Genomic DNA, 18,360 nt, shown 5'->3' with positions numbered 1-18,360 from the left:
AGTTCTTCATGACTGGCAGGCCCGGATCGTTTCGTCCGCACGCTTTCACATCTCTCCCAAAGTGGACGGCGTTATCACGCGCTAGAACCCGCGGCAACCGGCTTCGCGAACTGAGCGTCTGTAGTAGTAATCACCATCTGTGCTCCACTTTCAGGCGCGAACGAACGTGAACTGGCGAGGAAAACAGCACTGGACAGATCCGACCACAAACGCTGGGCAGAGCGTTTTAGAAAGTCGAGCAAGCCGACGCCGGGTGCTCCTCCCAAGGCGCACCATTACGTATGCTCGTTTATTAAATGCAGAGCATTTCAGTAACTCACGATGTCACCCGCGTTGTCCCGTCATAGTCCGCACCGTCGTTGTCCGCACCCCTCCCCTACACTATATAAAAGAAAATACTATCCGGCGCCTGGTTTCGATCCTCGACCCTGCGGGCGGAACGCAATGTACATGGTGCTCTACCCACTGCGCCACAAAGCCGACACAGAATAGGACGCTACGAACGCGACTTATATCGTTGACTCATTCAAATTACTGCTGACGAGCGCTCTCTCGTCAGCAGTTGCCACAAGTGCAACAACATTAACGTAACGCAAACTACTTGACGTCGTGCGCCCCCGGAAATGCTCTGCATTTGATCGTGCCCCTCGCGAGGGGGATGTTTCACTGCGTCGCCATGCGAACAGTTTGCCACGCTTTAGTTTCAGTTCTTTCTTTGCTGGGGTGCCGACGAGCGGCGCCACCTCCTCGCACTTCGCCGCGGGAGGATCCGCGGCGGGGGCGAGAGATGGCGCTGGCGTCTCCGCGGCCGCGTCTGCGGCCTCCGCGGGCACCGGCGCCGGCGCGGGGTCATCTTTTTTTTCTTGGTATTTCTTCTGGTAACGCTCGACGGCGGGACTAAAAGCTTAAACAGCTCTGCTGTTAAAAAAAAGTGTACAAGGTGGACGATGTTCCTTTTTTCCCTCGAATACGCGCAATGTCATTTACAACTTCAGGAGAATGCTTGAATGAGCAGTCATAGACGTATTCACTGCGGCATTTTATGGGCTACGCCTGACTGAATAATTAGGATTTCATTCCATTGAACTAGTGGCCAGCAAAAATTGCGGTATGCTTCCCAGTCAGCTCAGCACCATATGATTGTCCTTTTTAAGAATTTTACGCACACAAGCTGGCTTCTTCCAGACAATGGCAACAATATGTTTTTCCCTCCGCCAATAAATTTTTAATAAGGGTCTGAAACGATTTCGGCCTCAATGTGTTAATGTCGGGACGGTAAAGAAGTCTTCAAGCGTGAAATGTGTAATTTTTTTTCTTTTATTTGAAACATAATAAAAATAATAAACTCAAGCAATTAATCGATTAGTTATCGATTAAAAGTCTGCCTAGTAGTTGGGCTATTACTGATTCAACGCCGACCCAAGTTTACATACTGCCTAGAATTCTCAATGCGGTCAGTATGAATAATGCGCTTCAGTTTAGAATTAAGCGGCACGAATCCCTGAGCAATCTTCGTTATTTTAACAGCGTTCCTTCGACATTCCATAAAATAGCGGTAAGTTAACGAACACGTTCGCTATGTTCTTACACAGCTTTCTTGTTGGCTGTGCCCAGGGAACAAATGTTTATTTCTTTCTTCCACATTAAAAAAAGCTGTCCACAAAATGTTTTTTCATGTTAGATTACCTTGTAAGAGTACATTTGTAGGACGCAGACAATTATGTGCAAACATCCCGAAATTGGAACACACACACACACAAAGCATGAGCGAATATTCTCACTGAAAAAATGTACGCGATATAAATTTCGCTAACGCAGAGAACATCTGCTAGCCCAGCCGATAACTGAATGCGGTTACACTCTATATACATTCTCAGTAGAACCCTTAAACACTCGCTTAGTCTCCACGCTCATTTCTGGCGTATATTTTCAATGTTTCCCGCCGCAAACATCAGTTCGAAATAAATTTTCCCACAGCCGACCTTACGCTCTTAATCATTGAAACAAAAATGTTTAATAATCAGGCAATAGCTCCTTTAATAGCTGTATAACATCCTTGCATTCGCTTTTTTTTTAAAGCCCACCTTTATATGGCTATCGTTCCGAGCCCTTTTTACGGGCGCAAGAAAGAATGCCTCACGGAAAAGCCAACTTTATTGCAAATTCTCGGAATAAAACTGGTGTAACTCTATTTTATTAGAACTTTCCCCAAAACAATTGTATACTCAAATGGCCGCTCAATTTTACACTCAATAGGGTCATCAATTTCCTGACAACCTGTGCTTTCGTACCCCTTCTCTTTGTTCTACCTAATGTCTTATCTTTTCTTACTATGCCGCATGGCAAACATGCGAATTAAAAAAAAATTGTACACTTAAATTGGACGCTAGGACAGACGGATCTATCATTATTCCATGTTTCACTTACTTGCCGTAATTAGTTCACAGTGAAATAGTAAACGTTAGGGAATTCCCGTAGCCGTCGATACATGGACACCTGCGAAAGGAGTATGGTTAGAGAAAACGTGTGTAGCTCTTGTTTTATAGACGCCTTCCCAACAAATAAATGAAATGACAATTGGTCGTAAGACGACTCCATCATTACCTAGAGTTTTATTTACTTGTCGTAATTAGTTAGTTCCCAATAAATAAGTTCATACATTTGTTCAAAATTATATGCCACCTCTGTGCTAAAACAGCAGATCAACAGAAGGTCCAACTAGGCGTTCTCCTCCATATGTTTGGAAAGTTTTAAACATTCTCCGTAGTCTTTTTTTGCAGATGTGACCAGTTTGTGTGTTGATAATTTTGTCTATTTGGCCTGTCTATTTATTTGCGTGTGCCTGTCCGAGTGTTCGCGTGCGTGCAAGTATGTGTACGTGTATGAGTGTCATCAAAGCTTTTTTGCGTCGTACCATTATGTGGAGCCCTGATCAAAAACATGACGTAATTTTGTTTATGTTCGCAGCTAAGGAGCATGGAACTTGTGATTGGTTACCCTGACTGGATGCTGGACAGCAACATAATGAACGCCTTGTACCGCTTCGTAAGTTGCTCCGTAGATATAAGTAAAACAGGCTTACTGTGCTCCGCAAAGGAAGAGTCAACGATAACTTTCAATGGAGAGTTCATGTCGTGAAACTACGGTATAACAGAATGGCACAGAAACCAAACACCATGGGATAAAGCGAGGGTGTAGACTTTATCCCTCTTCGTTGGGATTATAATCACTCCGGACCAGTGGGGAATGCCCTCAGTCCACGACCCCCTGGTTGTAGCCGGCCGTCCTCACCCTGTTCACCGGCAAAAAACACAGTGTTTTGTCCCCGTCTTGAGGTTCTGTAGTACGATGAATTCCCTAATTAGTAACCAACTCGCCCAACATAGCGCTTTATTTGTTCAGTACATGGGGTTCCACGGAAGAAGCATGGTTGCAGAAAGCGGCTGCAATTCCTGTTTTAACGGTACTATATCCCGAAACAGTTTATAGGCTGTCAGATTTCTTAAACGACTGCACAACCATGTGGGTTTTATGCCGGCAGGTAACATGGGCAACTACAAGTCGCAATTTTTATATAAATACCACGAAGCCGCCGCTCCCTTACAAGCACTTGCAGCCACATCACAAAGCCACTGTGGATGTAACCCCATGTTTGTCTGCTGGGATAAAATGTAGACCTTACAATTTTCATTACCTTAATTAATTAGAAGAATGCTAAACCGCAAATCAGAAACAATTGCGTTTTGTTTGTTGCACCCGTTGATACTGCAACCATAGATCAACACGCTCGTAAGTAAGGGGTGTCAATATTGCAATTCGAAGTACATTTGTAATTCATTCTATAACAGCATTTCCATTGGTATTTTATCAGCTTCGCTGTCAAATCATGTGAGCAGAGCAGCATGTCAATTATGTGCTTTTTATTATACTCATTTTATTATACTTAATATTGTAACCGTGAAGACGAGCATGAACGTAAGTACAAAATTCCTGCGAAGAGATAGTGTGAATCGATGGATTTTGTATTGGAAAACGTTTATTCAGCGTAAATGTGATTAAATTTCTTAGTCCACGAAGTTTTTTTTTAGCTCTGGCGCAGGCGAGCAATTGCGTTTCGGTATAATTTTATATTGTGCATTTACATGTTAAGTGTTATGCCAATGAAGACGGTGTGCTTTTTGTATTTCGAAATCACTAAACCGTTTGTTATTAAACGTATGCTTTCAATTGTAGATAAATATATTATAAATGCAAGGCCATGTTATTTCTCTGTGGTGACAAACACAGGCTCCAAGAATCAGTGAAAGCTCGTCTTACGTAGAACATTTCCACTGGCTCCATGAGAACAGCCACTTCCAGGAACTTCTGAGGGTGAAGTCTGAATTCTTTGATAAAAAGTGAGTGCACGCTAAAAAAGAAAGCTTTCCGGTCACACAAAGTACCGTGGCCCTGTGGCGACCGTAGATAAATAATTGAGTCTCGCCCCAATAACTCTTTGTACTGTAGTGGTCATAATTAAGATAAAATATTCTGGAATTTTTGTTGCATTGTTTTTGTAGTTTTTTTTTTGTTTTCCTGAAAAACAGCCCAGAACAAATTGTGGAATATTTTATTTTATTTTATGGTGATTTCATGTTGAATTTGAAAAAGCACAGCTGTTTTCTTTTTGTTTTAATTTGTATTTTGAAATAATGTATTGCACAAGTGCACTTTAACCTGCACGCCCTCTCCACTTCGTTGTTTTTGTTATAGTGCTTTTTAATGTTGGGATAGAGGTGTCTGAGTGAGGGGGCATTAAAATGTCTGGCATTACCGATTTCAAAAGCCTTTTATATCATTTCCTTCCGTCCCCCCCCCCCTTCTTATGTGTAGGTACGAAGACATCGCTTTGAAATCTCACGCGTACTACACAGAAACAACTGAAACATTAGGTATGCACTGCTCTTGCGATCACGTGTGAAAAATATCATTGCAAAACAAAGCGGACACCCATTGTGAGGGGGGTTTTCATCACAAAATGTACATACATGTTTGAAAATTTTGTGCATCGGGATCTACACCTTTGATTTAAGTGAGCAAAGTTGGCGGCAGGAGATGCACTCGGTGGAAAAACAATCGTTTTGCCAAAGATATAAACCACTTTTATTCGAAATATCACGGTAGGGCAGTGGTTCTCAAATGGGGGTCCGCGAGGGAATTCTCGAGGCCCGCGAAGCCCTCCCCAAAGCTCTTCTTCTCCGCCATTCTTTTCTCCTTTTTGCCAGGACTTGCTGGCAATGCAAAAGGGTGGCTTTGATGCATGACTTGTATTTTGGTTCGTCCGCGCAGCACATGATTTAACATGATTTCTGCACAGCACGCCAGCTGTGAGAAAAAAATCAGGTACAAAAAGGCAGATACAGGTGTTTGTGAGACATTTAGATGCAAGAGGAAATAGTTCAACAATTCTGGTAGGCATCAGCATTAAAATCGAGGGCAATAATAGGTGGACATTGAATAAGTGTGTGGGCGACATAAGCTGCAAGTGAAAATTGTTTGACATATATAAAACTGATATACCTAGTTCATCGCGGGGTCCCCCATCACTTCTGCAAGCCCGGAAGGGGTCCCTGGCACACTCACGGCTCAGTGAGAACCACTATGGTATTGGGCATCCCCATTTTACGCGACCACACCCCCAAAATCCCGCAGTTCGTAAACCATAACTGGTTTTAATAATACCGAACTAGACGAAATAAGCTTTTCGATAAACCAGGAAAGGACAGTTGATATGCAAGATAAAATCTTTGCATTAATTAAAACAAAAACTTGGTGCATATTTAGTCTTAGTAATTATGCAATCGCTGTCGTGTATACTCCAGGCTCTCATGCAGTTAATAAAAATACGTTTTTTATTTGTTTAATACAGTCAAACCCGGCTATAACAAACCTGTTATAGCGAATTATGCTATATATCGAACAAAAATATTTCAGTTACGGAAATACATGGGAAACATATTCCTTATAACGAAGTTCACATCGGATATATCGAACTCTGTGCGCCTAGAATGGCCGCGAAATGCATGGTCTCGAAGCGGCGATTGAGATGTGGATTGGCCGCGACCACGGGGCAAGAGCCGCGACTGAGACATTGCGCGTCGCACGGAGCGACATGACGCCCGACACTTTCCGTAACTGTTTCCGACGCGCGGGACTCACGACGGAACCCGCCCAGTCACCGAGTCCGGACCAAGACAGCAGCATCGGTGAACTGTGGGAAGAGCTCGCCAATATTCCCGATGATGTCGCGAGTGAGAGCCGTCCGACGCTTATAATGAAGCGCTTTCGGCAGTCGATGGGCTCCGCCAATGCTTCTTCGATTTTGGAGGACGCGAACTCGAACTGGTGCAAACAATGTTTCGTATAGAGAATGCTATGCTAGTTGAAGCCGCCAAAACGAGAGTGAAAACAAAAATCACCACTTTTTTTACAAAGTAGGCAATTGGGGCAGAAAGTAGCTTTATCACTTGCAATAGATGGATTACTTTGGGTGGGGTAATGGTTACTTTGCTGTGTTCGTTTCTGCATGCGGGGATGGTGGAGTTGGGGAGGGGGGAGGGCTCCCGCGGATTGCGAACTCGTAACAATCAGCTCGTTATAGGCAGGTTCGGCTATATCGAACTATTGGATATATCGAACTAATCTAAGTGCATATTGCAGTTCGCTATAAACGGGTTTGACTGTACACTCATCTTCATTTTTTTGTGTTTTGCAGTTTATCCAGCTGCCGCACTCGTAACTCATTACAGAAAACCTCCCATCCCAAGGTAAGCTGAGATTGCGGTAGATTACTACCTACAAAAATCACTCACATTTCTCTTACTATTTCCGCAGGGCCATAAATTTTGGAACCATCGGAACAAACCTGGCACAGTTGCTTACTAATACAATTGATAGGTTTGACTGTGAGTACTTTTGAATCGTCCCATGTCTTGTCCGCTGACGAGAGCTACCGAGCCTTCCGATAAATGAAACTGCTTTATCAATGAAATTGCTTTATCAACGTAGCGGAACCTGTCATTTTTGTTTTGGCAACATTGACTTAACAAACACCAGTGCAATATCAGCACGTGTATCCTGCTTTACCGGCGACGTTATACATGCCAAGGCGGCTGAACACGGAAGGGGCGAAATGTTACGCATTCCTAACGGGCCACCAATGAATATTCCTTTAATTTTATGTTTTATCACGGAATATGATGAATGCCATGACTCCAAGCGAAACTTTTCCATTACGCACGTAACGAAATAAACATTGTTATCGCAGAGTGAAAAACTCGAGAGAATCTTTTTTATCGAAGTACAATACAGACTGATTGAGGAGAAGTTTAAAAGAAAGGAGCTAGGAATGAGGCTACCACTATAAAAGTGGTAGCCTTTTTTTTATAGACAAAAGGTATGGAAGAGTGTTTCGACACTGCGTGCGTATGTACGACAGCCCCAGTTCCCTCTCTCTTTTTTTCAAACTACGAAATAACTCTGAAAGTTTTGTGCATATCGCTGTCCCTTTTATGGTTATATAAACTAAAAATATATATACAACGGTCCGGTCTTTAGATTCTTCTGTCATTCAGCATTTTGAATATCGCTTCTGAGTGTTTACGGCAGCTTCTAATGAAGGTTTCGGAATACGCTTGTGTCAGGGCGCCTGCATGTGAATGTATGTGTGAGTGTGGGCGAGCCTGTGCTCCATATAGTGCTCGCATGGTTCGGATCTAGACATACGAAGAGAGAAATAGACAATATGAATGTTTGCTCACTTTCTAAAGCTTATATAATCGATAGGCTGAATACGAACTAAAAAGTGGCATCCGAATTTGTGGATTATATGCAGTTGCATACAATGGAACTCACAAGATTACCCAAGACTTTTGGGATGAAACGACAAGAAGCAACTTCTGTGACAGATCTCCTTGCCTTAAGAACACTGAAGAATGCGAAGTGGAAACGGTGAGTCCCAGATGATGTTACATTATGCGGTAGTATTCCAGAAAAACACAAAATGTTGACGTTATTCAACGCACATTACCACCCGAGAGTTAAGACCGTATACGGTGGTGGAAGCAGCTAAAGAGCTAAAGCGCTCTCCAATGCCAATGTGCGTAAAGTCCAGTTTTGGCCACTTTGGCTGTTCTTTCCGACTGAAGCTCAAAATAGACACATCCTTGAACATAAACGGCGTCAGCTCTTGTATCAAAACACATACCCGACTGCCACTGATTTTATGTCAGCTGCAGAATCCATTCTCTGTTCCGTATTATACCTCACCCCACCACCCCGTCATCTGCCTCCTTTCCTTCTTTTTCTTCTAGTTCCTTGACAGATATACAGCGTGCCTTCCACCTTCTTCATGAAAAATCGGACCAACGCGAACAAAACGGCACGGAGGAATAGAAACACGCAGGACACAGTTTTTCACGAACATGAACCAACTAACTCGCACCATAGTCCTGCTATCAATCCTTCTGCCTGTCCGAAAAATATAGACCACCTACAAATAGCTAATGTCGAGATGAACGTAGAGGAACGGCTAGTCGCAGCACGACTTTAGTCAAGAGTTCGTACCTTCGTTCAAAATTCTGTCACCTCAGCTTCGCTGATCATCCACCTCCGCACAGTAGAATAGCTCTGGATTTTTTATGTATGCGTGAAACTAAGCATCATGTTCCGGCTGGCCTCTCCAGCAAGGTCATATCTGCTCCATTGGTAAACCAATTAATGTATGCATTGATCGTGTAATACCATTCTTTTCAACGGCATCGATGAGCGACACTCGACTTCTTGGGAGGGCTGTACAAATTCGCCTCGCCCATCGCAAAGTTTTTTTGCATGATTTCTTAATTCGTATTTTTTTAGTGACAGTCGTCTAGGATAATTGAACCCGTTACTTCTATTTGCATTCACCTATGCTAAATGGCTTTTTAATGCTTTGTTGTTAACATTATTGCTGTATGAGCAACTGATAAACACTGTTCGTTTTTGCGATACATGCAGAAAAACGGTGCATAATCGACTTCCCGGAGTAGATTTGTTGTGTTGTCAAGCATAGAAGGAGCTATTTTTTGCGGGCGTAACATCAAAGCCTCGGGCACTCCTAACAACAAAATTTCTTTCGGCCATTCCAAAATGTGCTAACTATTTTGATTTAGTTCCTTAGTCCCTTTGGGAGACTTTAATTCTGTTTTCGAGGTGTTTCCAATACATGTCACACTACCGGACCCTGTCCGTTTATGTAGAACGCTACTTCCTTGCTGTCCATGATTTAGTCTCAGTTATAACTTGCATGATGTCTTGTAAAGAGCTAGCTTGGAAACAGACGCACACTTGTCACAGGTCACAGTAAACTCATAAATAAATGCTAAAGAAAGTACCCACATTGCATTCAGTACTGGTGCGCACATTAAATATAATGTATTCTTTTTTTTTTGTCCTTGTGCAGGAAAAGCTTCAGAAATTGCGTGACTACCTTGGCATACGCGTGGCACACAAGGTTTGTATTTGGGTTCAGAAATCGACTACGATGGCATGCTGCATTTGTGCGGTGTGTGCTGCGGTGTGTGCTGAACCTATATGACATACTAGCACAAGCGCACACAAATGCGCGCACACACACTGCTCGTTCGTCTACAAACTTCCAGTGCGCTAATACTATTGGTACCACGATATTTCGTGATGATCACACCATTGATTTTAGCGACCATTTAAAAAAATTATTAACAACCGGGACACTGATGTGTGTTAGTTTTTTTCAATGGCGGTGGAAGTAAAAAAATTTGTGAACTGTGGTAACCACAAAAATATTTACCGGAAATATGACCATGGGTTTTAGGATGAGTGTTCAAGCTTTAGTCCTTAATAATCTGAAGGTGTTTTTAGACAGATCAAGAGGAAATATAACAATGGTTGTTGCCTCAGCCTTATTATGAGTGCATTCTGACGCCTCAACAAAAAGACCTATCTTCATCAGGGCGGCTGAGTCACCCTAGGCAAGGATAATATATATATTTTTTGTTCAGAAGGAAGATCATTCCATGCCCCATTTCTTCGTAGTTTGTACCCACTTTTTATTCGCACTTGTTCTGGCTGAGGCTGGCTAGTATATGTCACTGCTAGTATATGAGGCTGCTAGTATATGTCCACGTTCCGCTTGGAATGCACGTGGAGCAGGGCTACGTGCTCTAAAACATTGTAGTAGGGTACCTCCAATCGCGCGCGTCTCCGCCGTACGGCAGCGCTGGCATCGAGGCACCCGGCCTGAAGCTGTATAACGCGGTAAATTTAAATTGACTTGAGCAAAACTCTAGCGTGTTACTTTGGGGCGAGACGGGAGAGGAACGGCATGAGAGGTGAGCGGGAAAGAGAAGGGAGGCGTTTACATGACAGGGGCGCCAGTCGACTATCGTCTTTCGTCGGCATTCGCAACGAAAGGAGCAGATACGCGGACATTTTTTTTCCCTCTGGGTCAACACATTATTCTAAAGTGAACAGGTATATCATGTCGCATTACACCATGCCGTAGACACATTTTGCAACCCCTTTCGAAGTGAAAATATAGTAAAATATATGAAAGCATGTACAAGAGAAATTTTTCTAAAGTTCATAGGCCGGTGTTCAGTTGTCGAAAAATGGAATGTATTGGAAGGCCATGCATGACCAATAGACAACAACATTTCCTACACCCTCATTACCACAGGCGCTGAGACGGAGTAAGCAGAGCTATTCCGGCCCATTCCTGCTGCCTGGAAAAAGGTTCAAAACCGAGAGCAAGATATTCTTTATCCTCTTCGGAAGTGTGAGTAACTTGTGCCCCTTGCAAGTTCCTGTATTTTAAACAAGCTTTTTCGGTGGATGTTCAAGGGGCCATGAAGACAAAGCACAACGGTTCAGATTGAAAGAACTTGCCTTTGGTAACTCACGCAGCTCTATTCCAGCCACGAAAGATGTTTCTTTTTACCCCAAAAAACGCAAGAAATTTTAAGAACTTTCAAATTTCCCGCTCCAGTGACATAACAGGTGTGAATTAAGGTCTCTTCGATTTGGCCTGTACTTTCTGCATGAGTTCAGAATGAGTTCAGCCAGTTCAGCGCAGGCGCCGACACTGCAGAACCGGTCCTGCACTTTTGTCGTCTGCTTCTGCACCTCCTCCCTGGGAAGTGCAGGAAAGGCCGTGAACTCATCCTGAACTCTCTGCACCGTGGGTAAATCGAAGAGAAAAGTGCAGGTGCCGCGCGCTGCACTCGAAAATCGAAGAGGCGAGTGTTGCACTACCTGAATGAGTGCACCGAATGCAGCCAAATCGAAGACACCTGTAATATGGCCCAGCACTAAAAACAACTTTTCTTCGGTGCATTAACTGCACGTTAGTATTCCAGTGAGGCGTTCAAACGGGAGTAGGCCGCACTGTATACAATCGCCCAGTCACGTTTCTTGGCGGCGGCTTAGGTCGGCGACCACCAATGGCACAAGCAAGATTCTGTGACGTCATAGAAAAGTCGCCGGAAAGTGACTACAGAGTCGCCACTGCTCCATCTTTTTTTTCTTTTGTATCTCGATTATTTCTTTGAAGGTTGCAATAAAATTGGTATCACTGTTACCGGAACAAATCAGTCTTTTTAATGAATCAAATTTGTATTTTGCTTTCATAACTCATTTAAACTTATCACAAAACTTCTGAAAGCATTACTAACATAGATAAATAAGTTCGTACACTGGCTTTGGTGTCATTTCTCCGTGACTCCGGCCTGAACGAAACTCTGTGAATGTTTGCCTTAACTTCACTTCTGTTTGTGCGCTGTGTGCGTGATCCTGCACTTGTCAGTTTGTGTGCTTATTTGCTTTTGTAGTGTCTGTATGAGTTTTTGTGTCTTCGTTTCCCTTCACTCTCGCACATCTCATGTTCATGTGGAGTAGCAAGCCAAGCTCGCTGCCAGGCTGACTTCTCCTCATTCATTAAAGACATTCCTCCTCCTCCTCCTCCTCCTAAGTTCGTGAAGGACCTGAATCGCTGCGCAGCGAACTACTCTCCCCAGATCCCTCGGCTGTAAGTGATTGCACGCAGCCAATGATCTAATTTAAAAGAAACAATTACTATGCTGGTCTTTGTTCTACATCTATTACATTTGCAAGCTTCTCACATCATTATAGCCTGATTACACGCAGTGTATTTAAGCTGTGCGTAAAAACCAGTTTTTAGCACATATATTCGGAACAAGTCTGATTATTGAGTTTTAAAAATGTTTCTTTTTTCAAAAAACTGTTGGAAACAGTTTTTATGTAGGGTGAATTGGTAATCTAGGAAATGCCACATAAAAGACTAGACGAAAGAAGGAACAAAATACAGTTTGTCTGGTTTCTTCCATCGTCGTACCAATACGAAAAAAACTGCTAAAGCACTGAAAAAAAAATAACCAAAATGAGCCCCTGGTCCCTTTATCCCCCGTAGAAGGCGCAGTGGACAGTATATATTTGTATTATGTGCCTCTAACTGTGTGTATCTTTCCTTTGAACCATTTGGCGACGTCTCCGACTATTTGTATTGGCCAATAGGATTGCTTAAATTTACACCCCGATGTCATACGAGCTTTGGGGGCTTGGGGCCCAAAGCTGACAAGCCAGTAAAACAAGAAAAACAAGACAATGTGTACTTCTTCAGAAGTATACCTCCCTGGAAAATACGAGTCATTTGCGCATATTTAATGGACAATGATCTACGCCCAATTCAAACTGCTATCACCTAATAATTGTCTAATTAATTTTCTGACTGCAGGCAGTCGTGTCCCACTTAGCACATTCAACAGTGCAGGCGCAGCTGCGATGTTATAACTGTAATGGCCAAAAAGACATCGGAAATAGTATTTGCGGCCACGCCAGCTTTATAACTAAGAGGCCCAAAGATGAAGATGAATCTTAAGCGTCCTCCGTCTCTCCCCTTTACGTCTGAGATAGCATAGCATCAGCGAAGAATGTTTGTGCGTGCGCGCAGTTCACGTGGTCCACAACATCAAGTGACATACAAGTACGTCTTACATCACGAGGTTTTGAACGCCAGTCCGCAATGGTTACACAAGGCGCGCTACACCCAGTGAAATGGTATTATAGAGAGTGTGCCTAAGCAAGTGGCCGTTCCTCATGTTATCACCCCATTACGCCCATAGCTGTGCTGTCATTTCGCTGCATGTTTCATGGCTTTCAAATAATTTTAAATCCCCTTTGTTTTCATTATTGCTTGTATAGTCTGACAGACTTCGTGGTGCTGCAAAAAAATAACATTTAAAGAAGAATTCCGTTTACCCTCGGTGGCATCTAATTTGCGTGTGCGTGTGCGTGTGTGCCCATGTGCGTGTGTGCGTGCGTGTGCGTGTGTGCGTGCGTGCGCGCGTGTGTGTGTGTGTGTGTGTGCGAGTGCGTCTGTGCGTGTGTGTGTGTGTGTGTGTGTGTGTGTGTGTGTGTGTGTGTGTGTGTGTGTGTGTGTGTGTGTGTGTGTGTGTGTGTGTGTGTGTGTGTGTGTGTGTGTGTGTGTGTGTAATCAGAATGGGCAATGAGGGGCTCATTGAATAAAGAATGAAGACATCAATAAAGGGAGGCAGTCAGGAAAGCCAAGGTAAGCAAAGAGGCATATGTGGTAGGTGTGAAGGGTGAAGGGGACTTTCTTTTTAACCCCAGAGCCGGGGGTTAAAAGGAAGGGGTTAGGTTGCAGCTTACATCCCCAAGCACAGGAAACAAATAAGTTAATATAAATACCCAAGAAAGTGGAGAGGAGCCCAGCCCTGCCGGTGGCGTCGTGGTCATCGCACCAGACGCGTATTCTGGAGGTCGTCGGTTCGGATCCCACCTGGCGGGCATTTTTTCTCCATTTTCTTGCTTTCTTTCAAACAACTGTATCTGTTTCGAGGATAATTAAACGACCGACCACATTTTCCTCTTAACTACTATTTTGACTGCCTACCCACTTATATATATATATATATATATATATATATATATATATATATATATATATATGACTCTGACGAAGACCGGACCCCGGTCGAAACGTTAGTTCGATCATCGTTTTCATACGTGTGTCTACCCTCTCGTGTATTTTTGAAACCGAATCCCGGAACTTATTCATCGCTATATATATATATATATATATATATATATATATATCTATATATATATATATATATAGCACAGAAATAAGGGTTGGCAGTCGAGAAAACCTCGGAAAGCAAAGGGGAGGATGTGGTAGATCATTGAAACAGATTAAGAATTTGGAAAGAAAGAAAGAAAGTGAAGAAAAAATGCCCGCCAGGTGGGATCCGAACCCACGACCTCCAGAATACCGGTCTGCTGCGATAACCACTACGCTACCGGCGGGGCGATTTTCCCATTCACTTTCTGGGGTATTTATGTTAGGTATGTTTGTTTCCTATGCTTGGGGGTGGTAGCCAGCGCCATTCGGACTAATCGGGGTGAAGGGGACCTTCTTTTTAACCCCCGGGTCGTGACTCGAGTGTCTACGACATGTCCAGAGTGGTCGACCAGCTTTGAACCCTCTTAAGCTCCCTTTGGCAACAAGACTGCCAGAACAGAGGCCCTCGCTATGCATGTAGCGAATCAGAATAGGAAATGAGGGGCTCGTTGAAAATAGCACAGAAATAAGGGTTGGCAGTCGAGAAAACCTCGGAAAGCAAAGGGGAGGATGTGGTAGATCATTGAAACAGATTAAGAATTTGGAAAGAAAGAAAGAAAGTGAAGAAAAAATGCCCGCCAGGTGGGATCCGAACCCACGACCTCCAGAATACCGGTCTGGTGCGATAACCACTACGCTACCGGCGGGGCGATTTTCCCATTCACTTTCTGGGGTATTTATGTTAGGTATGTTTGTTTCCTATGCTTGGGGGTGGTAGCCAGCGCCATTCGGACTAATCGGGGTGAAGGGGACCTTCTTTTTAACCCCCGGGTCGTGACTCGAGTGTCTACGACATGTCCAGAGTGGTCGACCAGCTTTGAACCCTCTTAAGCTCCCTTTGGAAAATCGCCCCGCCCTCTTAAATCGCCCGGAAAATCGCCCCGCCGGTAGCGTAGTGGTTATCGCACCAGACCGGTATTCTGGAGGTCGTGGGTTCGGATCCCACCTGGCGGGCATTTTTTCTTCACTTTCTTTCTTTCTTTCCAAATTCTTAATCTGTTTCAATGATCTACCACATCCTCCCCTTTGCTTTCCGAGGTTTTCTCGACTGCCAACCCTTATTTCTGTGCTATTTTCAACGAGCCCCTCATTTCCTATTCTGATTCGCTACATGCATAGCGAGGGCCTCTGTTCTGGCAGTCTTGTTGCCAAAGGGAGCTTAAGAGGGTTCAAAGCTGGTCGACCACTCTGGACATGTCGTAGACACTCGAGTCACGACCCGGGGGTTAAAAAGAAGGTCCCCTTCACCCCGATTAGTCCGAATGGCGCTGGCTACCACCCCCAAGCATAGGAAACAAACATACCTAACATAAATACCCCAGAAAGTGAATGGGAAAATCGCCCCGCCGGTAGCGTAGTGGTTATCGCACCAGACCGGTATTCTGGAGGTCGTGGGTTCGGATCCCACCTGGCGGGCATTTTTTCTTCACTTTCTTTCTTTCTTTCCAAATTCTTAATCTGTTTCAATGATCTACCACATCCTCCCCTTTGCTTTCCGAGGTTTTCTCGACTGCCAACCCTTATTTCTGTGCTATTTTCAACGAGCCCCTCATTTCCTATTCTGATTCGCTACATATATATATATATATATATATATATATATATATATATATATATATATATATATATATATATATATATATATATATATATATATATATATATATATATACACCCTGTGCAAGTGGTCACCATAATTCATTGGAAGCGATTCTTAAAGGAGGTGCCCTTCGTTTACATCAAGTCACTGAGAGGTGTTTGGTTCAAAGTGTCTAAAGAAACTGGAGGAACAATTTAACTATACAAGAATTAACTTTTTTTCTGTCGCAGCTCTACTGCCCGTTCAGCGTTAACGAGCGAGTGGTTGAGAGCAGAAAGGACAGCGTGGATGAAGCATTCAGAAAAAGGTGTGTTTGGACTCGGCTTTTTAAGTGCGAATGCACTTTATAAGCGACCCCAAACCATCCACCGCCGGCGGCGGCGTCGGCGGCGGCGTCGGCGGCGTCCGCAGTGCTCCTCTATATTTGAAAAAGAAACAGCATCCGGCGCCAGGTTTCGATCCGAGGACTTTGCGGCCGCAGCGCGACGCGCTACCGACTAAGCCACGGAAGCCACGCTGATATCAGTGTGAGTAACGCGCCTTATATCTTTAACGCATTCAAACTACGTCGTCAGCGGCGTGCGTTGGCGACTCAGCGGCGTTATAGCGGCTTGATAACTGCGTGGTGTACACGTGATACTACAAACCCGATGGAAGAGATGGAAGAGAAGGCGGCGAGGCGGTGGGCTGCGGGGGCCGAGCGCAAGCGCCGCAAGCGGGCCGACAACCGTGCATTCGCACTTTCACATTCTCCCCCTCGGGGAAATGCGGGGGAATTTTTCTGTTGTTAGGTGACATACTTCTGAACGATGACCTAGCCTATTTTAAAAAGGACAGCATGCGCTTGCAGTGTTATTATACCGGTCATTTTCTTTGTTTGTTTCGGAAATGTTCCAAAAATGGAACTTAGGAACCCTAGTTTACTAAATTAAGCTTGCAACGTCCATAATCGCTAAGCTATCGATTTCGCGTTGCGAGATATTACAGTACTCACTATTTTGTGATGTACGGAAGTAAACTTCCCCACTTACAGTCATGGCACAAACGTGCGCGACGTCTTATTAGTATTCTGCATAGAAATGCATGTGATAATGCTAGTCTTCCTAAAGTATAAGGTAGATGTATAATTCATCAATTATAAGTACACATTGTTAATCTATTTCAGCTTGAGCGAGATTGTGTACCATTACGAGGATTTCAACAAAACCTTCCACTGCAATGCGACTGCGAATGTTGACACATGTCGACTGATGCCAACCAATTAACACCGGGAAGCCTCATTAGTGAATTATATGCATTTTTTGTTTTTTTGGCATTTTATAAATAACAAATAAATACTACACTTCTCAGTTTTGTTCGTTCCTTGCATATTAATCCACAGGAGTCGCGGACGCAGCAGCCCGTCCGAACTTTGACTGATATCGTTGTGTACGTACCACGTGCCATGCAAACTATCTAACTGCGTTTCTTAACTAACGTCGTGATTGATGCTAAAAACCAGAAGATCTCTTCGCTAACTTAGTTATCTGTTCTCTCTCGACAACGAAATGTCAGCTATAGTATTTCCTCGGTAACTTCATTTTGGCCCAAGTACGTGGGGGAGTAATGAAGGCGAAAGAGTTCTGAAAGCGTGTAACTTGTGTTCTGCTGTATACTTGCAACTTCCCTCAAGGAACAACAGGTTGCACCGCGGAACAAACGCACCCTATTTCTAGCTGTGCCAGGTTATGTGCCGCCAGCATCTAACTCTGAGAAAGAGTGCTCCTTGAGCGTGCAATCACAAAAATAATACAGAGGGTTCTACTGCCGTTACAAAAACTTACCAAGTGCTGACAGTGCTATTGGCTGATATATGTTAGTGTAATTAACAAACGCAGTCCCGGAACCCGACACGCAACAAGGAGCACAAAGTGCGGCAAAAAAATGTTGCTATTACCGTAACCCGTTTGCCGCAGCTAATGTGCTATTATTCATTTCCCATGAGCGGAATATACGCTAGCTGTTTCCATTCATGGGAAAATGGCGGTTTAATAGTAAGCTTACCAGCAATCTTGGTTCCATGCTGATCCATCCGTCGAGCCAGCCGGTGGCACATAACTTCATCAGGAAACTCTTTGTATCATCATCATCACCACCACCAACATCATCATCATCATTAGTAACACAGGATCCCCAGAAGATATCCTCTAAGTTGCTCCTCACGTTCCGTGTCCTCCATCACCACTGAGACTGGCACAAGAACAGACGTTACGCGCACTGCAGCCCCGACGTGGGAAATCTTTGATGTGGCCAACTTGCCCACCAACATCTGTTTTGGAGGCTCCCAGATGTTTTGAAGGCTCCCAGCTGCAGGAAAATTGTTTTCACCAGAGTTCAGAAGGCAGGGAAGACGGACGGAAACTGCGCAGCGCCACCGACGGATATCAGTCGTCTAGTCCACGGGGAACGGCCTGAACCACGTCTCTGTCACTGCTACACATCTCAACACCACTCGAACACCCAGCAAGAAGGCTACAATAAACGCGACTTTTCACGCAGGCAACTACGC

General features: G+C 44.0%; 1 protein-coding gene across 1 annotated transcript; it reads left to right on the top strand.

Moving 5' to 3' along the window:
• Positions 1-2,965: 2,965 nt before the first annotated feature.
• Positions 2,966-17,109, top strand: LOC144147323 (neprilysin-2-like). The gene is made up of 10 exons (XM_077679440.1): positions 2,966-3,045; positions 4,288-4,397; positions 4,873-4,931; positions 6,755-6,806; positions 6,874-6,944; positions 7,874-7,989; positions 9,479-9,529; positions 10,733-10,831; positions 16,043-16,119; positions 16,978-17,109. Exons 1-10 carry the CDS (start codon positions 2,977-2,979, stop codon positions 17,075-17,077), a joined length of 804 nt encoding a protein of 267 aa, XP_077535566.1. The 5' UTR covers positions 2,966-2,976; the 3' UTR covers positions 17,078-17,109.
• The last annotated feature ends 1,251 nt before the right edge of the window (positions 17,110-18,360 follow it).

The sequence above is a fragment of the Haemaphysalis longicornis genome, unplaced genomic scaffold (assembly GCF_048455015.1).
Source record: "Haemaphysalis longicornis isolate Haplotype H1 unplaced genomic scaffold, Haemaphysalis longicornis Haplotype H1 scaffold_7, whole genome shotgun sequence".
Taxonomy (NCBI): domain Eukaryota; kingdom Metazoa; phylum Arthropoda; class Arachnida; order Ixodida; family Ixodidae; genus Haemaphysalis; species Haemaphysalis longicornis.
This window is presented reverse-complemented; position numbering and strand designations above follow the sequence as displayed.

Excerpts from the sequence above, each read along its gene's own strand:
- LOC144147323 (XM_077679440.1), top strand. The coding sequence starts at position 2,977 with ATGGAACTTGTGATTGGTTACCCTGACTGGATGCTGGACAGCAACATA. Across the intron at positions 4,932-6,754 it reads AGAAACAACTGAAACATTAG|TTTATCCAGCTGCCGCACTC; the intron begins GTATGCACTGCT and ends TGTGTTTTGCAG. Across the intron at positions 10,832-16,042 it reads TCTTTATCCTCTTCGGAAGT|CTCTACTGCCCGTTCAGCGT; the intron begins GTGAGTAACTTG and ends TTTCTGTCGCAG.